The 22,257-nt window shown below is 45.1% G+C and overlaps 1 protein-coding gene and 1 pseudogene across 5 annotated transcripts in view; one reads left to right on the top strand and one right to left on the bottom strand.

Annotated features, from left to right (window-relative positions):
- The window catches only part of Gsta3 (glutathione S-transferase alpha 3), a 25,665-nt gene extending 4,992 nt beyond the window's left edge, over positions 1-20,673 (bottom strand). The window contains exons 1-6 of one of the 5 annotated variants that reach the window (XM_039084048.2): positions 20,497-20,642; positions 8,305-8,412; positions 4,272-4,323; positions 1,970-2,102; positions 766-907; positions 1-145 (exon numbers count right to left, since the gene is read on the bottom strand). The exon at positions 1-145 is cut by the window's left edge and continues 209 nt beyond it. In XM_039084048.2, the coding sequence (XP_038939976.1) occupies positions 77-145; positions 766-907; positions 1,970-2,102; positions 4,272-4,323; positions 8,305-8,391 (483 nt within the window). In that variant the 5' untranslated portion in view covers positions 8,392-8,412; positions 20,497-20,642 and the 3' untranslated portion in view covers positions 1-76. Of the gene's footprint in view, positions 146-765; positions 908-1,969; positions 2,103-4,271; positions 4,324-8,304; positions 8,620-12,984; positions 13,226-20,496 lie in introns of those variants that run through there. The other 4 variants (NM_001159739.2, XM_039084047.2, NM_001287025.1 and 1 more) reach the window with 4 other exon arrangements.
- On the top strand, positions 5,393-6,664 carry Mkrn1-ps1 (makorin ring finger protein 1, pseudogene 1; annotated as a pseudogene).
- Positions 20,674-22,257: the final 1,584 nt, after the last annotated feature.

Genomic DNA, 22,257 nt, shown 5'->3' with positions numbered 1-22,257 from the left:
GTATGAGGGGCAGAATATTTTCTGACGTGTTACTTTCTCCGTGACGCTCTTGAGTCAAAAGGTGGTGATATTCTGTTTAATCAAGTGCACCCCCCAGCGTGACTTGGAGGTTCACGAGCCCGAGTTCTAATTGCAACTGTGGAATCTTTCAGAAAAACTCTAGGGTAGGTCACAGCCCAACAAAAATTTTTGAAAAAAAAAAAAAAAAAGCAAAAACAAGAAACGATTTCTCTCTGCTCTAAGTATCCCAAAGTTTCTTCTCATTCTACATTTACACAACGCCTCCAAAGTTTAGGTGTTGAGTTAACAGGAATGAAGTCAGTTCTGAAAGTGAAGACCAACAGCCCAAGAACAGCCAGGCTGTTCCCTTCTTCCTGTGTTGTGACGGAGGATCTATGTCTGCCCCCCCAAATCAAGATTCAAAGAACCCCAGCCCACAGCATCATTAGCGAGTAGGACCCTTGAGAGAGGAATAGATTAACTACAGGTGAAGTGCTTGAGAATGGCATCCCTGCTCCCTACACAGGGGACTCTCGTGACCCCCACACCCCATCTGCAATTGAAGACACAGACAGAAGGCCAGCATCCAGGAACCAAGGCGCAAGTCTGGCCAGGCACCAACCGGCAGGGTCTCATGTTATACTTCATAACAGGTTTGAACAGGCTTAGCACTTCTGTTATAGCAACTTCAGTTGCTCCGATGTCCCCTGAGGACTCCTAGACCCTCTGAATGGGCAGAAGGTCAGTCAGTGAGCTTCCACTCACCTTCTCATAGGCAGGGAAGTAACGGTTCCTTGCTTTGTCCTTGATCTTGGCAAGACTCGCCTCTTTCTCCCCAGGGGGCATGTAGGGGTAATAGAGAACCATCAACTCCAGATCGGCCACACCTTCTGCATACATGTCGATGCTGAAAAACAGACAAGCTTTCTGCCGAAGCTCTTCCCACCTGAGGTTTTTACACTTAAAAAACACAAAAGGCAGTGGTAAAATTGTTTACCTCTGATCTGTGGAGCCTGCAGTAGCAATCTAACTTTAGACTTGCAGATTAGCAATCCTTTTGGATTTTTAAAAATATATGCAGAGTCTCTGTATGAAGCTCTGGCTGGGCTATAATTCATTGTGTTGACCCACTGGCCTTAAACTCACAGCAGTTTGCCTGCCTTGGTTACTGAGCTCAGGGATTAAAGGCAACACCACTGCATCCAATAACATTCCCCTTTGAATGACCTGAATAGCAAGCAGTGTTCTCCTCTGCATCCAGTCTTCAGTTAACCCTTGGCTTAGTTATTTTTGAACATCATAGTGAACACATCTATGCACATTCCCGTGCAATCATTCCTGAGCACGTATTTTCATTTCCCTTATATATTTATCTAGTAAAGGAACTGCTAGGTTATTGGTGACCGACTCGGTATTTAACCTTTGAGAAATAACCCACAGTATCAGAGAAGACTCTAGTTTGAATGGAGTGCTTATATTGTAGAGAGATCCTGATGATTAGTCTTGGCAACTTCAAAGGCCTTCATTCAGTCCCTTCGAAAAGTGCCATGCAACTCTGCACGGGGCTCTATGAGCCCCAGGCAGGCTGACTGTATGTAGATTTAAATGGTAACCTGGGGTCATGGTTAGCATTATATGTCTTGGAATGGCCAGAACTAGAAGGTCAGCTCTTTGGATCCCTCTCTTTATTGTCAGTCAAAGACTTGGCCTTCGTCCAAAGTTATTGGCTAGAATATCTCTTCTAAAGACTAAACAAATCCTTTGGAAAGAGAATTCCAACATCTTCTATTCTACAGCAAGACTTCTCTAGCCCCACCCCATACTCATCCCTCATCTCTATGGTACTCCTCCTAACAGATATCAGTGTGTGCACATCCAAGCACACACACCATTGTGTTCATGAATCCCTAGCCATGGTTATGTTCACTTATGAGAGGATGAAATCTTTTCCAGAGAAAGTCTACCATACAGGGCTCTCTCCTTCATGTCCTTCCCATAGAGGTTGTATTTGGTGGCAATGTAGTTGAGAATGGCTTTGGTCTGCACCAGCTTCATCCCGTCAATCTCCACCATGGGCACTTGTTCAAACATCAAACTCCCATCTATTGGATGAAGAAAGAAAAAGGAGAGTAAAATGTCTGTGTGTGTGTGTGTGTGTGTGTGTGTGTGTGTGTGTGTGTGTGTTATGGAAAGAGAGAGAGAGATTTTCATACTATGGTCAGAACACTTGAAACAAAGACTATTTCATGAATGCACTGACATTTTAAAAACAGCTTACAGCTTGCTAAATCTTTAATGAAATAGCATTTTCTGCAACCCCTGTATCTTCTAAGTTTTAGCCTATTTTATTTCATATCCAGAATATTAATTCTATATCTGTTGCATGGGATGGAGTATTTAATTCATGTTCACGTATATTTTAGGAACAAGATGAGGGAGGTACAAGACAATAGTCATCTGGTACTATCACAAATAAAAAAGCCCCAAAGACAATATCATGACAAGATCATGGATCTGCTTCTATGTAGGTTCCTGTGTGCTTTTCACTAACACAAAGGGACAATATATACTGGACAGGCCCAGTGATCCTCACCATAGGTGTTGGCCTTCTCCCTTTCTCCCCTTATCCTCTCAGAGGATTCCACATAACCAGCACAATCTTTCTGTTAATCCTTGAACACAGTACGACTAGCAAATCAGTTTGTTAAACCTGCCAGAACTCAAGGTAAGTGACTGACTTCTATTTGCTCCTGGCATCAGGTGAGTTGTATGTGGGTGGAGGGCACTGTGGTAAGCTGAGCTGACTGCACCGAGCATGTGACAGCAGAGATGGGACCCCCGTGGGGCTCTGGAGATGGTTTCTCAGTGACTACAAAGAGCTTTTCAGCTCCTTTAACTGAGAGATTTTCAGATCTGCTCATAGAGAAGACCCATGACTTACAATTTACGGCCCTTTCATCAGGGAACACTACAATTATGTGTAGGGAGTTGGTCTGGTACAGCTATGTATTCAAATGCTAAGTACTGGCCCCCAAGATCTGGTTACACCCCCTCCCCAAGAGCTCTTCAAGTATAAATGATGCTATGTAAACCTTGCCTCGCAAGCTGTTCCTGATTGGTTAATAAAGATGCTTACTGCCAGGACTGGGCAGAAAAGAGGGGAGGAACAAAAGGTTCCAGGATTTGGGGTCTGAGGGAGGGACCACAAGGAAGGGAGAGGAAAGGGAAGGAGCTGCCATGGGGTAGATAGATGGTAAATGCATGGACATGTGTACCATGGGTGGAGTAAGTAGGTCCCAGGCAGAACAAGGAAAGTGATACCTTAGGGATCACCAGAGGGAGTAGACACAATAGCATAGAGGGTTGATATCTGCCAGGCTTTAGTGCTTTAAGGCTTTTTTTTTATGTTTTTAATTTTTTTCATCTTTATTGACTTGAGTATTTCTTTTTTTTATTTTTTTTATTTTTTTTTATTAACTTGAGTATTTCTTATATACATTTCAAGTGTTATTCCCTTTCCCGGTTTCCGGGCAAACATCCCCCTCCCCCCTCCCCTTCCTTATGGGTGTCCCCCTCCCAACCCTCCCCCCATTGCCGCCCTCCCACCATAGTCTAGTTCACTGGGGGTTCAGTCTTAGCAGGACCCAGGGCTTCCCCTTCCACTGGTGCTCTTACTAAGATATTCATTGCTACCTATGGGGTCAGAGTCCAGGGTCAGTCCATGTATAGTCTTTAGGTAGTGGCTTAGTCCCTGGAAGCTCTGGTTGCTTGGCATTGTTGTTCATATGGGGTCTTGAGCCCCTTCAAGCTCTTCCAGTTCTTTCTCTGATTCCTTCAACGGGGTCCTATTCTCAGTTCAGTGGTTTGCTGCTGGCATTCGCCTATGTATTTGCTGTATTCTGGCTGTGTCTCTCTCTCTCTCTTTTTTTTTTTTTTTTTTTTTTTTTTTTTTCCGGAGCTGGGGACCGAACCCAGGGCCTTGAGCTTCCTAGGTAAGCGCTCTACCACTGAGCTAAATCCCCAGCCCCTGTGTCTCTCATAATAACAAAGGCTTCTGTGTCTTTTATCTGGGAACAATACGTGTGAAGTGGGGGAGAAACTCCCCAATAGATATTGAAAGGCAATGAGGTGGTGTAGCAACCCCCCCCACAGAATAATAATAACCACAACATGACATAGGTACTGTCTTATGATTACAGCTAATTATACGCTTATACCTCCCACCAGAACCCCACCCCACATCCCCAGGAACACTTAGATCTATGTATTACCACTTCTTAACCTGGCCAGGTCATCCCGAGTTTTCAGAAAATTTTCTTCAAACTAGAAAACAGAAAGAACAATGAAGTCTTTATTAATTCATTTCATTATGCTCCGGGTGTTTCACTCTAATGGCTCCTGTCTCTAGATAATATGAATCAAAGAAGATTTTGTTTTTTTACAGTTTGGTACACAGGTGAACTAAGCTTGATGGATGGAAATGTACAGCAGACGTCTTTAAGAAAGGAGCTGTGGTTACAACTGTTGGGTTTCAGACCCTGGAGGGGTGACTGAGGTTCCTATTTAACATATCAAAGTGGACCTGGCCTCCAGGTTCCCCCAGCATCCCTGTGCTTAGCTGTTATCCCACCCTCTGCCCAGAACTTTCCAGCCCAGGGGCGGGGCTTCCCCTTCCCCAGAGACCTCGCTCTCCCTTCCCTTCCCCTCCTGTTCCCCTCCTTCTCCCTCCCTCCCCCTTCCCTCCCCCTCCCCCTTCCCTGTCCCTCCCTCCCTCCCTGGGCACATGCTTTCTCCTCTCCCCCATCTCAATCTCCCTGTCTGCATGGTGATTTTCTGGGCCTTCTTCCTCGGGATTGGTGAACCCACCTGAGAGCTGCCCTGCAAATAACCTGCTTTTTTTTTTACTTTTAATTTGGCTTGAATTGGCTTATTTCATGGGCAGAGAAAACCTATTATCTTGGTGCGGAAGACCAGGGAGAAGTTAAGCCCCTAGTCCACGTGGAGACTGAGGACCTCTCCTTTCCCTCCTATCTTTCTCTCTGCCTGATGTGATCAACTTTTGACTGGGTGAGTAATCTTTTCCCAGCAGCCTAAGAAGAACCAGGTTCTTCTGCTGGGTCTAAGACCCCCAGGATCCCTTGCCAAGCTGGGATGTGCCAGGGCAAGCCCATTCTGGAGCAAAGAGGATCTTTGTTTAGGAGCCTTAGGGTCCAGAGCTGTCTAATACACACACACACACACACACACACACACACACACACACACACACACACACACACACATGCCCCAGATACCAGGTACGATGCTGTGTTCTAAGTCCTCCAGTTTTCAGCGCAGGCTGGGCCAAAAATTGATCACCAGCCCCCCTAGGGGTGCTTGCTGTGAAATTTAATGTAACCTCATTGCTAAGAAGTATTTGAGTAAGGAAGGAGATAACTGTCGATGCTCTCATGACCTCTCTGACAGTCCATATGGCGTAGTGTGCAAGTATTTTCAAAGAGGGTACTGTGTTTATGGAGACCTCTGCAAATACGAACACAGCAAGCCACCGAAACAGGAAGAAGTGACTGCTACAGATCTGAGTGCAAAGCTATCACCCATTGCTGCTTCCTCAAGTCTCCCTTCTGGTGTTGGATCACTTGCTGAAATGAATCCAGGCGAAGCTGAGTCATGAAACCCAAACTTTCCAACTGTAGCAGCGGGTTCAGAGGACTGGGTGAATGCCATTGAGTTTGTCCCTGGGCAGCCCTACTGTGGCAGTACTGCCCCTTCCTGCACTGAAGTACCCCTGCAGGGCTCAGTGACCAAGGAAGAGTCAGAGAAGGAGCCAACTACCGTGGAGACAAAGAAGCAGCTTTGCCCCTATGCTGCAGTGGGAGAGTGTCACTATGGGGAAAACTGTGTGTATCTCCATGGAGACACCTATGACATGCATGGCCTGCAGGCCCTACACCCAATGGATGCTGCCCAGAGGTCACAGCACATAAAATCGTGCATTGAGGCCCATGAGAAGGACATGGAGCTCTCTTTTGCTGTTCAGCGCAGCAAGGACATGGTGTGTGGGATCTGCATGGAGGTGGTCTATGAGAAAGCCAACCCCAGCGAGCGTTGCTTTGGGATCCTCTCCAACTGCAACCACACCTACTGTCTCAAGTGTATTCGCACGTGGAGAAGTGCTAAACAATTTGACAGCAAGATCATAAAGTCCTGCCCCGAATGCCGGATCACTTCTAACTTTGTCATTCCAAGTGAGTATTGGGTGGCAGAGAAAGAAGAGAAGCAGAAACTCATTCAGAAATACAAGGAGGCCATGAGCAACAAGGCGTGCAGGTATTTTGACGAAGGACGCGGGAGCTGCCCATTTGGAGGGAACTGTTTTTACAAGCATGCGTACCCTGATGGCCGTAGAGAGGAGCCACAGAGACAGAAAGTGGGAACATCAAGCAGATACCAGGCCCAACGAAGGAGCCACTTCTCGGAGCTCACTGAGGAGAGAGAGAACAACCCCTCTGACAACGACCCAGAGGAGGTTGTCACCTTTGAGCTGAGCGAGATGTTGCTTATGCTTTTGACTGCAGGTGGGGACGATGAGCTGACAGACTTTGAGGACGAGTGGGACTTGTTTCACGATGAGCTGGAGGATTTTTAGGACTTGGAGCTGTAGCAGCTTTGCGTGGTGCAGGAACGGGTCTGCGGAGCCTCAGACAGTAGCTGTCCCCTGTGCTGTGTGGCAGTGCGTGTGGCTCTCCTAGGCTGGCCTCTCAAACTCCAGGTGCTGTGATCACTACCCAGGGCCTGTTCCTCTACCCTCACCTTTCCCCCAAGAGTGTGTTGTTTTCTCTGTTTCAAAAGTTACAAAAATAAATCTTAAAGTTAAAAAAAAGTATTCAAGTATTCAACTCTTTCATTTCCTTTTTATGGGGGGGTTATTTATTGTATCTATTTACTTATTAATCTTTTAATTTTTTAAGTCAATATACAAAGAGGTTTGTTTTATTACACATTGACACACAGACGTGTGTATATGAGTGTGTGTGTATATGTGTGCACGCGTGCACGTGCATGTGTGTGTGCCTGTGTGTGCGCTGTTTGTGTGTGTCTCTGTGTGTGTGCACTGTATGTGTGTGTCTCTCTGTGTGTGCACTGTTTGTGTGCGTGTCTCTGTGTGTGTAGTTTTGTGTGCGTGTCTCTGTGTGTGTTTGTGTGTGTGTGCATGCTGTTTGTGTGTGTGTGTGCACTCATGTGTGTCTGTGTGTGTCTATGTGCGTGTGTGCATTTGTGTCTAATTGTCCTTTGTGCTCATTCATCTCCATTCCCCACTGCCTTGGCCTCACCTCTTCTGCCACTCACTAGCTCATCCTTAAATAATTCAGATTGTTTCTCCTGAGAAACAATAGGAGGCTGGGCTGGAAAAAGAGCTCATTTGAAAAAATGCTTGCCTCACATGCAGGGTAACCTAAGTTTGACCCCTAGATCCCATGTGAAATAGCTGGATATGATCATACCTGCTTGGAATCACAGAGCAGGAGACACAGAGATCTGTGCAAAGCTGAGGCTCCTCCCTGGCCATGCTTGGTGTGCACTGTTTGTGTGTATGTCTGCGTGCGTGCTGTTCGTGCAGTGAGCTCCAGGCTGGTGAAAGAACCTGTCTTTATACACATTAAAATGAAAGCTGGTTGGTCTGGCTGGTACTTGAGAAGTACACTGCCGTTTGCCCTCTCACCCACACACATGTGCCTTCCCATGTAAACATAAACATATATGCATCTGCACACACTGATAAACATACATGAATAACTGCAAATAAAATATAGATATGCAAAAACAGCTATAATATATGATCATATAAAAAACTAAGGTAACGGGGTTGGGGATTTAACTCAGTGGTAGAGCGCTTGCCTAGCAAGCACAAGGCCCTGGGTTCGGTCCCCAGCTCCGAAAAAAAAGAAAAAAAAAAAACTAAGGTAACTTAAGGTCAAATAGACAGTGTTCATTATCTAGTCTTTTTCTCAATTGGCACATTTGGTTGTTTTTTTGTTTTTTTGTTTTTTTGTCTTTTACAGATTATTACATCTAAATAGAGTATACATTTTGATAAATTACACATATTTTGTTGTTTTGAATATTTATTCTCTGCATGTGCATCTGTGTGTGCGCGCGTGTGCGTGCGTGTGCGTGCGTGTGCACGCCTGTGTGTGGGGGGGCAGTTTTTATCTTAGGTCATTCAGTAAGACGCTTTGTCAGTTCGTGTGAGGAAAGTGTTTGACAACGAGGTCCCACTTAAATGACTCATGCAGAACTTACCTCTACTCCAGCTGCAGCCAGGAGCCACCGGATGGGCTCCATTCTCCCCCTGCCATCGAAGTAGTGAAGGACTGGCTTCCCCGGCATGGCAGCAATTGCTTGAGTTCTCTAAACAGAGATGAAGCACAGCCTGTTCTAACAGTCTGTCCTACGAGGGGGTCTGGACAACGGCTGCTAAAGAAGTGTCTGCCTTCTTTAGGGCAGGGTCGGAAACATTCCTGGACTCTGTTCCATGGTCCAAATTGGTACCTATCAGGAGCCACCCTCAGGTTGCACCAAACCAGTTTAGTGTATCCATCGGTTAATATGTGACTTAAACAAAAATAGGATCAGAGTTCAGAATGGAGGATGGTAACGTGTGGGACATTATAGGAAAACAAAGTGCCAGCAAACTACAGTCTCTCTCTTCCTTCCCCTCCTCTCAGGTCCCTCCCTCTCCCCCTCCTGGTGAAGGTCTAACCCAGGGCTTTTCACAGGCTAAGCGAGGCCTGTATCCCTGAGCCTCATCCCCGGCCCAGATCTCCTCTAACACACCGCCTTTAGCACGCACATGGCCACATGAACTGCCTATTTCTCCATGGCTCAGTTAAGGAAACTGGACATCAGTAAGTTTAATGCAGTGTGCACAATTGCCCTGAAGTCAGGGATGGACAGGAAGAGTCAGAGGGAGGAACAAAGACAAGAAGGATCTGTTCCCTCATAAGCAAACATATCAAACCCAGAGGACACGGCTGACAGAGCGATGGCCACGGCAGCAGGCACTGTTCGGCCCTTTGGCTGTTAAGCTGCATTTGACCGAAAGCAGATAGCAAACACCTGCAGACTTCGTGCTTCTACAGTTCAATGTGGAATCAAGGGAAAGAAGTGTTGCTGAATCCATTTTACAGAACACAGGAGCAACACCAAGAAGACCCATTTCCCCAAATTCCTGTAGCTAGACAAAAGCCTGCCTTTCCCAGGAACTTGGGAAGCCTGAAGCAGGTTCCCCTCTACCAAAAGGAGCCATTTCCCTTACCACAGACAGAAAGTTATCTGTGGTTCCTAATATCATACCCAAAACCATGCTGGCCTCCCCTCAGTATCACAAGTACCCACTACACATTTCAACATGCATGTTAGCAGCCTAGCCCTTCTGGCCTTTAACCCTAAACTTTCCCAGCATGTGGACTTCCCAACCCCAATCCACTTGTTTTCATTATAACCCTGCTATTTTGGTTATATTCCCTCTTTCGCCCACGCTCTTGTTATCTTCTTCTCTGTGTCTGCCTTTTCTAGCCCCATATGCTCTCCAAAGCTCCTCTCCCTCTCCCCCTCCCTCTCTCCCCTCCTTTCCCTTTCTCCCCCTCCCTTCCCCTCTCCCTCCCCTCTTTCCTCTCCTCTTCCTCCTCCCCCTTCCTCCAACCCCCACCCTCCTCTATTCTTACTTCTTTTATGGCCATATCCAGTCTGGTGGCCATGTTCAGGCTACTGCATTCTGTCAGACTACTATGTTCTCTCTTTGCTATGGACTCTGTCCAGTATCCTCTCTTATGTCAAAAATAAAATTCACTGGGGTTGGCGATTTAGCTCAGTGGTAGAGCGCAAGGCCCTGGGTTCGGTCCCCAGCTCCAGAAAAAAAGAAAAGAAAAAAAAAAATTCACCCCCTTAACCACACCTGGAGCGGTCAAATCCTCAATTTATCTGGTGATGGAAAAAAGCAAAAGGGGGACAAATGGACCCAATTCCAACAGGTTGGGCCACTCCTAACTGAACCAGGCTACTGCTTAGAAAGAACTCTCCTAAGGAGTGGGTTATTTGTTTCTCCTGGCTTTTGCCACCCATCATAGTCAACTCCAGATTAGATCTGGCCTCTTAACTTCTTCCTCCCTCCACCTACTCTCTTCTGATAAATGTCACCGTGGAGTTGCCTGCTCTGACTCTGACAATCCCTGAAGCCTCTAGTAGGAGCCTACTGCTTCTGACTCCTTCCTCAGCCCCTCCTGCAGCTTACTCTGTTTCTACAAAAGGCACAGTCGGGACAAGTAGCTTCTCTTGTCTGACTGGGATCCCATCACATGGGAAGGATCCTTCTCCTTTGTGATTTGGAGACATGTAATTTGGACCAGACACCAAGGTAAGGTTTTTCCACATCTGCCACACTGGGAATCCTCATCAGTTTATCGTCATTTTCTCCTAATAAAAAAGTCATTTGATGGAACCCTTAAAAATTGAATTCAGTGTACAGCTGTGGAGATGGGTTTTGGAGAAATCTATGCAAAAATAAACTGCTGATCTACCATTCACTCTTCTGTTTGAAACAAAGTCTAGGCTTTATTAACTACTGTATGATGGCTTGAATATGGTTGGCCCAGGGAATGGCACTTTTAGGAAGTGTGGCCTTGCTGGAGTAGGTGTGGCCTTGTTGAAGGAAGTGTGTCAGTGTGGGCATGGGCTTTTTTTTTTTTTAAGATTTATTTATTAAACATAGGTACACTGTAGCTGTCTTCAGACACACCAGAAGAGGGCATCAGATCTCATTACAGATGGTTGTGAACCACTGTATGGTTGCTGGGATTTGAACTCAGGACCTCTGGAAGAGTAGTCAGTGCTCTTAAACACTGAACCATCTCTCCAGCTCGGGCATGGGCTTTAAGACACTTTTCCTAGATGCAGAGAAACTAGTATTCTTGTTTGCCTTTGGAACAAGATGTAGAACTCTCAGCTCCTCCTACACCACGCCTTCCTGGACACTGCCATGCTCCCCACCTTGATAATGGACTGAGCCTCTGATCCTATAAGCCAGCCCTAAATAAATAATGTCCTCATAAGAGTTGCCTTGGTCATAGTATCTGTTCATAGCAGTAAAACCCTAACCAAGATATACGGTATTAGAATTTTTTTTAAATATGAATGGAAATCTCTAGGTAGGTTATGTAATCCAACTTTTTTGATGAAGTAGAAAAAGGATAGGATGTACCAGAGTGCAAAAAGTTAAGCAGATTGGTGAGTTTTTAGTTTCAGTGTGTGTATGCCATAAGTACCGTTATAAGTGAGTCTGTGTGCTCATTTGGTCATTGTGAATAAATAGGAAGTCTTGACTGAGTCCAGTAAGGAAATTTGACAGCGTCCCATCTCAGGCTGCTTGGAGGTAGGACACAGCAAACAAACAGAGAATAAAAGGCAGTGGCTTCTGGAATAGATGGGACCAGTGAGGTCATGGGTAGAAACTAAACACCCAGGGATTGCTCCAGTGCTAGACTTAGGGGAAATCACATTTTTTTCCCCCTCAGCTCTAAAAAGCTGTTATAGAACAGAATAGATCCCCTTGAAGAGTGTTTGATGGTGTACAGTTGGAAGCACTATCCTTGTCTATACCAATAGATGCATGTTTTTAGGTAATGTATACTTGGATTTAAGAGAACAAACTACTTTAAATAGTTTCCCTTAAAAGCAGAGCTCCTAAGCCCCAAACTTTATGTAATAAAATTTGTTGTAAAAATAATCACCCCGTTAATTTTACAGCTGTAGAGTGTGAGTATTGCATGTTCTTATCAGCTGGGATGATTCAGAAGAAGGAAGCGAGAGTAAAGTTTACGTGGCGGCAGGTGAAAACTTGTTGGGAACACTGAGCCAAGAGGTTCAAATCTGCTCACTAATCCGATTAGCATCTATAGAGGATCATGTTACATGGTATTTCATCATAATGCCCTTCACTTGGACATTCTCCAGTCTCCATACAAGAGCTTTCCAATGGTTAATTCTCCACCAGGACAAAGGGAATCACACAGCCTCACAGAGTCAACAGAGGATGAGAACCAGAAGAAACTGAATGATTTCATGAGGTCTCACGTGTTCCTCAGCCACAGCCATGCCTGAGGAGGAGCTGTCCTGTCAGTAACCACCAGCTGTTGGTGCTCCTTCACAGAGGTCTTCAGGGAGTTCAGGGAGAAGCAACACACTCCCGCTCTCAGAGTATTGCACTTGTCCTAGTTACAGGTCAGGGCTTCTCCACTCCACCCTGGAGCCCTCCTGAGCTCCATGCTGCTCTCCTGAGCACCTACTGCCCATTTCCCAGAGTCCTTCAGCCAAGTCAGTGTTGGAAGAGGGACTAGAGGGAGCATCTAACACACGAATGCCTTTCTGTTAGCAGGTTTTGGGAGACTTCAGGGAAAGAAAAGACAGATAAAGGTTTTCGGTGCTTTACTGTGAGGATTTAGGAACTCAGTGTGAGGAAGATTAATGTTGCTGTATTTGTCCCACTAAGAAAACTTGCTGCTGAGTGAGTTGGGACACAACTTCCATCCCAGTACCTGAGACGTCGAGGCAGGAGGATAAGAGTTTGAGCTAAATATTAGCCAGATGTTTCAAAATAATAACAAAACAGAATACAAGCATATAAAAAGAACACGAAGAAAACATGTGTGGGAAAAAATGAGCTTCTTTTGAAATGAACAAATCCATAAAGGCTTGAAGTAGTAAATTAAAGGAGTTCTATTTCTGGTGAATCTTAACATCTGATTAAGGGTGACACCTTCAGAGGTAGAAGGAAGTCTCACAGATTAAATCCTTCCACCTTTGGAGACATATGAACTCAATAGATTTCTAAATCTGAGTCTCCCTTTCCCTTCTCACTGTAGAAAGTTGCACCCTCCCTCCAGAAGCTAATGAACAACACAATAAATCAATAGGCATAACACTCACAGCAGAGACATCACACAAGCATGTTCACCATTGCCTCCGTTCCTGGGAGACTAGTGTGTGTATGAACACATCAGCCATCCATCATATCTGAAGAAACCATGATGTACCAGCGAAGGATGATTTTCCAACATGGTCCTTTCTCTCTAGAGTTTAAAGATATCCATGTGCTTTGTGGAAACCTGGCAGAGAACAATGTGTTCAATGGTAACCTCACATATGTGTTTTGGAAACCTCAATCCATGAATCCTGATTCAGATGACCAAGCAAAAAGAACCATAAGAGAAGGCAGGTGAGCTAGGAGATTGGGGATCTCTCTGTTTTGCATTGGGATGGGGAGCTACTTGCCAGGTACAGAAAACTTTCAAAGTCTGAGATGTCTCCCTCCCTCTGGTCACATCAGGACCACATCTCACTCAAACATTACTTGGGTAGCATCTTGCCAGCCCGCTCCTCTAAAATGTCTATTCAATATCCTTCTCCACCAACTCACTTCCTATGAATTGTTAGACCTGGTTACTCTGACATCTGGACTTTCAGAAAACTTCACAGTCTTTCTTTTGTAATAGGTCCCTTTCCCCCAGTGCTAACATTTGTTCTGTGTCATTGTTGACTTCCACATTCTAATGACCTCCGCATTCTGGCTACCTGCCAAATGCTCCCGTGTTTGTCCCTCCTATCCGTAGTTCTGAGAACTCGGGTCCTTCAGTGCTCCCGAGCCAGAGCTTCTGCTGCTTACCCACTGCTGAGTTTGAGGAGACCTATTGGGCTGCCCCAGTCTGAGGTAACTTTACACTCTTGGATGGTAAAGGTCAGAAATCCCTCTCAACACCCTATAATGGAGAGTGTAGCCCTTCATAGAAAGAGTAAGTCAAAAGGGGGCAGTGTTGAGTAGCTATTTCCTCTGAATTAAAACACAGTCCCATAAAGGGAATAAACTATGTAGGTAAGTCTATGAAAGCTAAGGAAACCTAATGGCCCCTCCATCCCCATAGGATCATTTTCTGAGAAGGGATTTTCTTCAGTGTAGTTTTCTACAGTCAAAGGTCTATAGGAGGCAGATTTTGAGTCATTTCCAATGCCTTTGATCTGGTTGCTATAAGTAACCCCATCAAGTCCATGGTTCACCAAGCCAGAGGTGGATGACATTTTTTCTTTCATTTGTCAATGACGCCTTCTTCGGGGTGAGTAGATACTTATTCACGTCTCCCCAGGAAAGGTCACAACAACTGACAGACAGTGAGGCTGAGGTTGGGCCACTCTGTCCCTGCCTTTCTTCTGCTCTATTAGGAGATCTTGCACCCTACAGAGATGACGTCACTGACGATCTACTGGATCAGTGACAAAGACGAGATGAAAACCCACCACTCCTACTATCTAGAATTAATTGTTTCTAGAGCAGTAAATCTCTGCTTGGACTTTCCTAGCCTACATAGTTGTATGACATTGTTGCAGGCAGTGGAATGTGTGGTTCCTCAGTGCTAGCCTTAGCAACTTGCGGGGTTCTATTCAAAGACTAAATTCTGTGAAAGCTGCAGTTTTGGGACTTATGCCCTGGAGAAGAATTTCAGGATAGGTCAGCATAAAGCAAAGTTGACGTTCTTTAAGAAAAGATCCTGCCCTCCACTCATGGTTCAGGGAGCATCGTGGAAAAACAGGTAGACAGAACCTACAAGCTGGAAAGTGAGGAGGGAGGCTGTAAGTAAAGTGCAGTCCTCTTGACATGATGTAGCTACTGCACACTTGAACTCAGCCATGCAGCCAAGGTTGCCTGCACGAAATCAAGCCAGTTAAAATCCTAGTGTTGGGGGTAGGGAATTCCAGTGATCCATCCCTAATGGGAGAGCTATTGACAGCTCATGGCAGATGAGGCAGGGGAGTACTTTCCCTTGCAGGGTGGGGAGTGGAAGTGCCTTGGTAGGTTTCTCATGACCTAGTGGATGATTCTATACCTGTTCGTATTTGGGCAAAACTAACTGGACTCAGTATAAAAACAAGAAGATGACAGGAAGCTGGGAGGGTGATGCGTTTGAGAGGGGATGGGAGTGAGGGGTGAACGTGGCCAGGATACCTCGCACATATAAGGAAAGAATGCACAGGAAATAAACTGCAGAGTCACTGCCTAAAGATAGTTTTGGTATAGATTTAACTAGACAGATGGGGAATGGGAAAGGGGGAATGGAGGGAGAGAGGGGAAGAGAGGGAGAAAGAAAGGAAAATGGAGGGAGGAGGATGGCTATTTGGGGCAAGGAAGGACAGTAGCAGAACAGAGAGGGCAACAGGGTAGCAGAAATACAATATAATGATAGACTGCATTGAAAATATCTTAATGAACTCAGTTACTTTTTACAGTTACTGTAGGCTCTACTTTTCTAAAAAAGGAAGGAATAATTGCATGTATCCAACTATAAGCAGATAGGTAGGTAGGTAGGTAGGTAGGTAGGTAGGTAGGTAGGTAGGTAGATAGACAGACAGACAGACAGACAGACAGATAGATAGATAGATAGATAGAGCTGTTAACATAGTAGTGTTATAATTTAAAGGATTAAAATTAAGGATTTAAAGGTTAGGCAACATGTTTAGGCAGGCTTACTTTTATCCAAAGACTCCCCCCACCAATAAACTAGATTGTGCATGGTTTATCAGGCATCTTCCACTGGTATGTAGTTTATACGGCATATTGTACTAGTTTTTAGACTGATAAAATAGAATACAGTTTAAAGAGGTCAGTGATCAAGACACATGCTTTGACTCTAAACATAATTCATAATCTTAAGTGTCAGCCAGCAGAGGTGAGGACCTCAGTTTTGTTCCCCATGTCTAATTCTCTTTGTCTTGTCTCAGCATCACAAGTCACAGTTGCACATTGGTTTCTTCTATACAAAAAGCAACCCTAGCCTAAATGTAAACAGTCTCAACCTCTTCTAGGTGATCAAATGCACCAGTCCCTGAGCACAAAAATAGCCAGTCCCTGAGTGCAAAATTCCATCAATCCCTGGGCTTGCACCATTCACAGGACTTACAATTGTACCAATCCCCACTCTGGAATATTCCAACCCTAAGAAACCCTAAATGAAATCTGTCTCTTGCTCACTTCCCTGCTGTTTCTATCCTGGGTTGGGGGGCAGTCGCCCTCCTGCATCTCTCTCAATAACTCTCTTGGGTGAGGTTTTATGTGCAGTGTGACTTTGTACCATTTCTTAGTTCCCTACTGCTAGGATGCCATTCCACTCCCTTCAAAAACGCAACATTCCCATAGGTGGAATCTTTCGCCTCAGAACTATATCACCTCCATGGGGGACATCCCCGCTCATAGCTGTAGCAACTCCATTGGGAAAGTCTTCTCCCTAAGGGCTGTAACATGGACATGTGCTATACTTCAGACAGGCTTTCCTGGTGCCTGCACTCCTCCTTGGGGTCTAAGCCAGTCTACCTGCAACAACACACTCACCTTCTGGCTCACTTATCACTTGGCACCCCATTCACCAAGGGCAATCTAGTAAGACCCTTTGGTTGGGTATAAAAGCTTTCCTGAGTCTGAGGAAGTAATTTTTAGCACCTGACATTCTGCTGGTAACCCCAGGGGTACCCCCAGCATGATTGTTAAGGCTAAGGCTGGCCCCCTTTACCTGACCCTTTCCTTCCCCTACCTCTGGAACTGCAATCCTTAAGTCCAACCAGACTATTATGCCCTATCCTGCCCTCTTCTTCTTCCTCCCTTTCAGAGCTGGCAATAATCCCACAGATCCTCTAGCGACCATTTCAGACCCTTCCCTCAGGCTTGTCCTCACATCTGGCCTCCATAAAAGCCCTAGTTCTAGGCTTGAGTCTCTACTTAGGCTTAGTCAGGCTAAACCCCTAAGCAGTGATGATCCACTCGAAGGCTCCTGTCTTCCTCCCCTCCTCCCTGGGTCCTGGGTTGCCTGCAAATACAGGCTGCACTCTCATCCATGGGACCGGTGTCTTCCGTACCTTTTCATTTCCCCTTGGGATTCCTTTTAGAAAATCTTCAGCCCCTCCACGTAGCATCCGACCTGAAGGGCTCCATATTTATTTGCTTTTGCAATTGAATCTGGCCTTAGATAATCTACCCCTTGGATAATCAATCCAAAACGTTGCCTAATGACATCCTAGGTCTCAGTATTATTCGGGATCTCTACAAATACTGTTGAGTGATACAGGAAATGGAAAGAGATTTCCCATTCTCTATATTCAGGCTTTCTTTCTCCATTCCAGGGAGTTTGTCTCTGTATGGTCTTCCTTCAAACACACACACACACACACACACACACACACACACACACACACACACACACACACACACACACAGAGAGAGAGAGAGAGAGAGAGAGAGAGAGAGAGAGAGAGAGAGAGAGAGAGAGAGAATGTCTTGTCTTTTAAGTTATGGTTGATGAACCTGTAAGTTTGTTGCAAAGTGGGAGCCAGCAGCCGGAGGAGAAAGCAAAGGAGTAGGCCAACTACAGTAAGTGCTGTAGACCCTGACTGGGGGCTAGTGAGGCTCTTACCTCCCTGCACTGTCCATTATTGCCAGAGCTCATTTTTTCTATCTTTAAGCCTTGTTTGCTCTCATCTTACTGGGTTCATTTTCATGGACTCTCAGGTGTCTTTTAGGCATGAGTGACAGTAGAATACTGTCTTATGTGTTCCTCCCCACCATCCCTATAGGGACCTCTCGTTTTTTTATCTTAGACCTCAAGGATACCTTCTTTTCTAATCCTCTAGATCCAGACTCAAAATATCTTTGCCTCTACTTAGGCCGAGCCGGTTCTACCCCAGGGTTCAGCCCACATCTATTTGGTCAAGCTCTAGCCTGTGACTTATTCTCTTTATCTCTTCATAAACCCAAGCTTATCAAATACTTAGATGATGTCCTTTGTAGTCCATCCCTGCAAATTAGCCCGAACAACACCTTACTAAACTTTGGATCTGACCAGGGATAAAGGGTCTCACCTACTCGATAAGTCTCCCCTCTCTGGTTCCTGGAGCCTGCTACACCCCCAGGAGCTCTAATTGGGCAAGTTAGTAAGAAACTTTGTATCTCTTCCGCTATTGGAACCCTCCCTGTTTCCTTGCCTCCTGTAAGCCCTTCCTGTCTCTCAGCTCCCACTTGGAACTTATAGACACTCCCTTTCTCACGGTCCATTTCGTGACCCTTCTTCACTTCCTCCATGGACTCATGAACTTTTATTAAAGCCTCCCTCCGTCACTACAAACAGCTTGACCTCGGTACAATTCAATGGCCCAAACTGCCAGGGTCAATTTTCAGTGGTGGCAACTTCTGTCACTGCACAAACAACGGATCTAAAAATCTTTTATGTCTAAACTTTCTCTCTCCTCACTGCCTTCTGTTTGCACCTGTCATGGGTAGCTTTTACATAAAGATGCTTATTTTCCAAGAGGCCCTCCCCTCTAACCAACAGTCCTTCCTAACAAGGTTGGTGAATTGTTCTTTCAGGCTATCAAAAGCCAAAATTCAGTTCCTTAAAACTCCCTTATCCATCTCTCTTTCACGCCTGTTTTCCCTATGATCAAAAGGAACGTTACTGTAAAAAGTGGTCAGAAACTTAAAGAAGTTACCCACATTGGTCCTACAAATACCCTGGGACAAATCTTGGCTGTCCCGATTGCAGATCAGTTACTGAATAACACCGTGGCTGACCACTCTGAAGGATGTTGGTTGTGTGTCCCTTCTGGGTCAAACCCATGACCACCACTTGTGGCCTCGCTTATCAGTCTTCGCAGCTTGCTTTAAGCCAAATCTCACTCCCACCACTTGCCTTTCCCACACCTCTCGCTCTGGTATCACTAACTGCTTTAACTCCGTTGGGACACATCGGATTCCTCAGACTATGTAATACCCTCACCCTGAGCATAACCACCCAGCCCCTGTGTCTCGAGGGTCACAAGCCTTGATTCTCTGAAGGACTCATATTTACTGCTGAACCCCCCCCCCCCCGCCACCTACCCTTGGCTGGGTAGTCTGGGGCTTGTACCCTGGTGTTTCTTTTCCCACAATTATAAGTGGTTCCTGGAGAGGAACCCTGGCCGGTTCCCATCCCTGGGCTTATCCTGGCATGGCATGAGAAAGGAGTGGTTCGGGTCTTATTCCTTCTTGTGACCCTGGAAAAAACTCCTGGCATTGCCACTGGAAACGATGAGACTTTCCTTATTATCTATTATCAGTTTTCCTTTCAGTTCATTCAGGACCTCCAGGGGGTGACTCAGACCATCCTCATCCCCCAGGGCCAAAGAGACTGGCTGGCAGCCATGGTTCTACAACATCAGCAAGGATTCCTTTTACTAAGAGCAGAGAGGTGGCCTTTGTCTCTTGTTCAAGGAGGAATGTGCTTTTGAGTTAACCAATTGGTTATAGTAAAGAATCAGACGTGGCAGCTCCAGACAGATATCCAAAAACATTAAGAAACTGCTCAATGGCTTCATTGACAGTTTAATAAGGAACTGAATACTGCCTTTCCTCCTTTTCTTAATCCTACTAGTGACACCTTGCCTTATAAACTTCTTGTCTAGATTTCTCCAACAAGAGATCTGAAGGACTTCTAACCAGACCTTTATTCAGTTGTTATTATGCAATGACTAGCCACTATCTACTGAGCTGGAGGCTGTGACTATGGACTACACCCTGATAGTGAAGATCAAGTTTGCCCCCAAGAACTTTGGCACCCCCAATCAGCAGAAAGTAATCTAATGAAAATGTTGCACCACCCCTCCCTACCACCTGGCTGCATTATTATTAATTATTATTAATTACATTTTACTATTAGTATTATTAAAACCAGGGAATGTAGGGTAAAAGGTATAAGCCCACTTCTGGATGGCAAAAGCTACCCAAATCCTTGAGCATGAAAACCCACCACTTCCCGAGCTCAAAATTCCTGCCAATCCCTGCAAGCCCAGAACTTGAAATCTTACTGATCTTCACCCTGGAAATCTCCACCTTAAAAAACTCCCCCCTCAAAACAAGTTGTGTCTAAGCCTTTCTCCTGTTCAGTTCTCACCCTGGCAGGGGCAGCCACCTTCTCATATCCCTCCCTAGAAATCTCCAGTGCGAGGTTTGTTGTGCACTGTGTCTCTGTGGTACTTGGTTCCCAACTGCCCAGATGCCTTTCCCTTCAGAGCTGCAACATTCCCATCAGAGCTACAACACAGTAAGTCCCACGCTTCTCTTCCCTGGACATAATTGCAGTTTGTCTAGGGTTATTACCTCCTAATGGTTATTTATGAGGTTAATTTTCTCTTCCCATTAAATTCTCATGTCCAAATTTCCTAAACCCTTTCCTTTTACATCTCTGTAACAATGTATCCATCAGAAATGGAATGGACAATTTTTAGACTGTCCTGAATGCAGCATACCTAGTCAGTATAAAATAGGTGTTTTCTTGCACTAAATTATTTCCTAGGAACCTAAGGGGTGCGTGTGTGTGTGTGTGTGTGTGTGTGTGTGTGTGTGTGATAAAGATTTGATTTAGTACTTACCTTGTTAAACAGTTGTTCCCTCTGAAAAGCTAGCTCCAGCGTATGAAAGAGTTTCTGCTGTTCTATAAGCTATTTATTAAATTTGAATGAGCCCTTCCCAGTTAAGGGGAGACAATCCAATAAGGGGAAAGCAGCTCCTACAGTGTCCAGAGGCCAGGAATTTACATAAGGGACTAGGAAAAAATGCGAAGTCATGCCTGAGTTGCTTAAGAGCTGGTTAATGTGTTTCTTCCTCCATATCAACAGAAAGGTGGAAGAACCTGTTTCAGACAGATTTAACTCTTTGAGTGTCAAGGAGGATGGATTTTTCCAAGAAACTCCCCCTGAGGTTTCATGGGTGGCAGGCAAGGGCTAAAACGAGTAGGACATCTCTGCTTCTAAGCTGGGAGGGAGGTGCTGATGGCACCAGGGACTATGTCTGTAGACTGGACCACCCGGTGGTAAGGTACAGAACAGACCAGCTTGTCGGGGACAAGCAAAAGAACCTCATTCTAAGTACTACCAGTTTGTTTTCAGACACCATTTAATCATAAGAAAAAAAAAAACGAAATTCAAGGTCCCAGGCCCAAGGAGAGCTGGGGACTTCCCAATAGCTGAAGAGCTTCTGTTGTAAGGAAACGGTTGTCTGAGTCCAGACATCTCAAGGACGACTTCAACTTGCTGGCAAGGTCAATCTAAGTTCATCTTCCCAGGCCCAAGAATCAACTCCAATCCTGATGGATGGAAACCCCCTTGCTCAATCCCTTAGATCAAGATATGATTGGACAATGCTATAGCCCACCCAGTACCCCAGCTCTTTGGGATTGCTTGATTGCAATGACATTTTTGTCAACTGCATTGACCTGGTGTTTGACTTATGTTGGATTTAAGTGGACCCCACAAGATAAAGAATGATTATTAATATGTCACAAATATTAAGGGAATGTGCTTATACTAAGAGGAGATGTTTTCTTTGAGCTTCACATCGACATGGGTGTCCTGGATTTTACCTTCTCACCAAAAGGCCTTCGGATGTGCTCTGTGTTCAGTTGGACTCTTCCACCCTCTGCTATTTAATTTTCTCAATTATTGTGTCTTGAATTATTTTCACATTCTATGTTTCAAGTGTTTCTCTCATTTGGTGTATGTCAAGTCCCTATAAATGGGCACAAAATACAACCATAGTACCAGTAAATTGATTTAGAATGTTTGCAGTAATTTCTAACAAGTACAAAAGAGAGATAGTGTTTTTAAAAACTTGAACTATTCCATCGTTCAGTGTCATAAATTGTCAGTTTTTGTTAACTCTATGGTATAGTACGTTAAGTTTCTCACGTGTCCCTCATAGTTAGGCCCATGTCCAAATCCCAGGATATTTTAAATATGAATTGAATTAAAAAATACTTTTTAGAGGCAGATGTATTTAATTGGTAGGGAGTCCATCTTTAATAATCTGTATAAAACTTTCAATGTGGCAGCAGGTACCTCCAAAGAAGCAGAGATGTGAACAAGGTGAGCTGGGGAAGAAAGAACTTGGAGCTCAACACCATTTCGTCAGATGTCTTCCCTCAATCATTAGACATATATGGGTTTTTGTCTGCAGTATTTCTGGGCACTGCCTGCACCCTTGGTGCTCACATAAGCCAGAAGAGGTCATCAGATCTTACACTGGCGTTTTGGATGGCTGTGAACTGCTATGTAGGGAATCAAACCCAAGTCCTCTGAAAGAGCAGCCAGTGCTCTTACACTGAGCCATCTCTCCAGTACCCACACAGATACCTT

Source organism: Rattus norvegicus, chromosome 9, assembly GCF_036323735.1.
Source record: "Rattus norvegicus strain BN/NHsdMcwi chromosome 9, GRCr8, whole genome shotgun sequence".
NCBI lineage: Eukaryota > Metazoa > Chordata > Mammalia > Rodentia > Muridae > Rattus > Rattus norvegicus.
The sequence above is the reverse complement of the archived record's forward strand: the minus strand, read 5'-3'. Positions and strand labels throughout refer to the sequence as shown.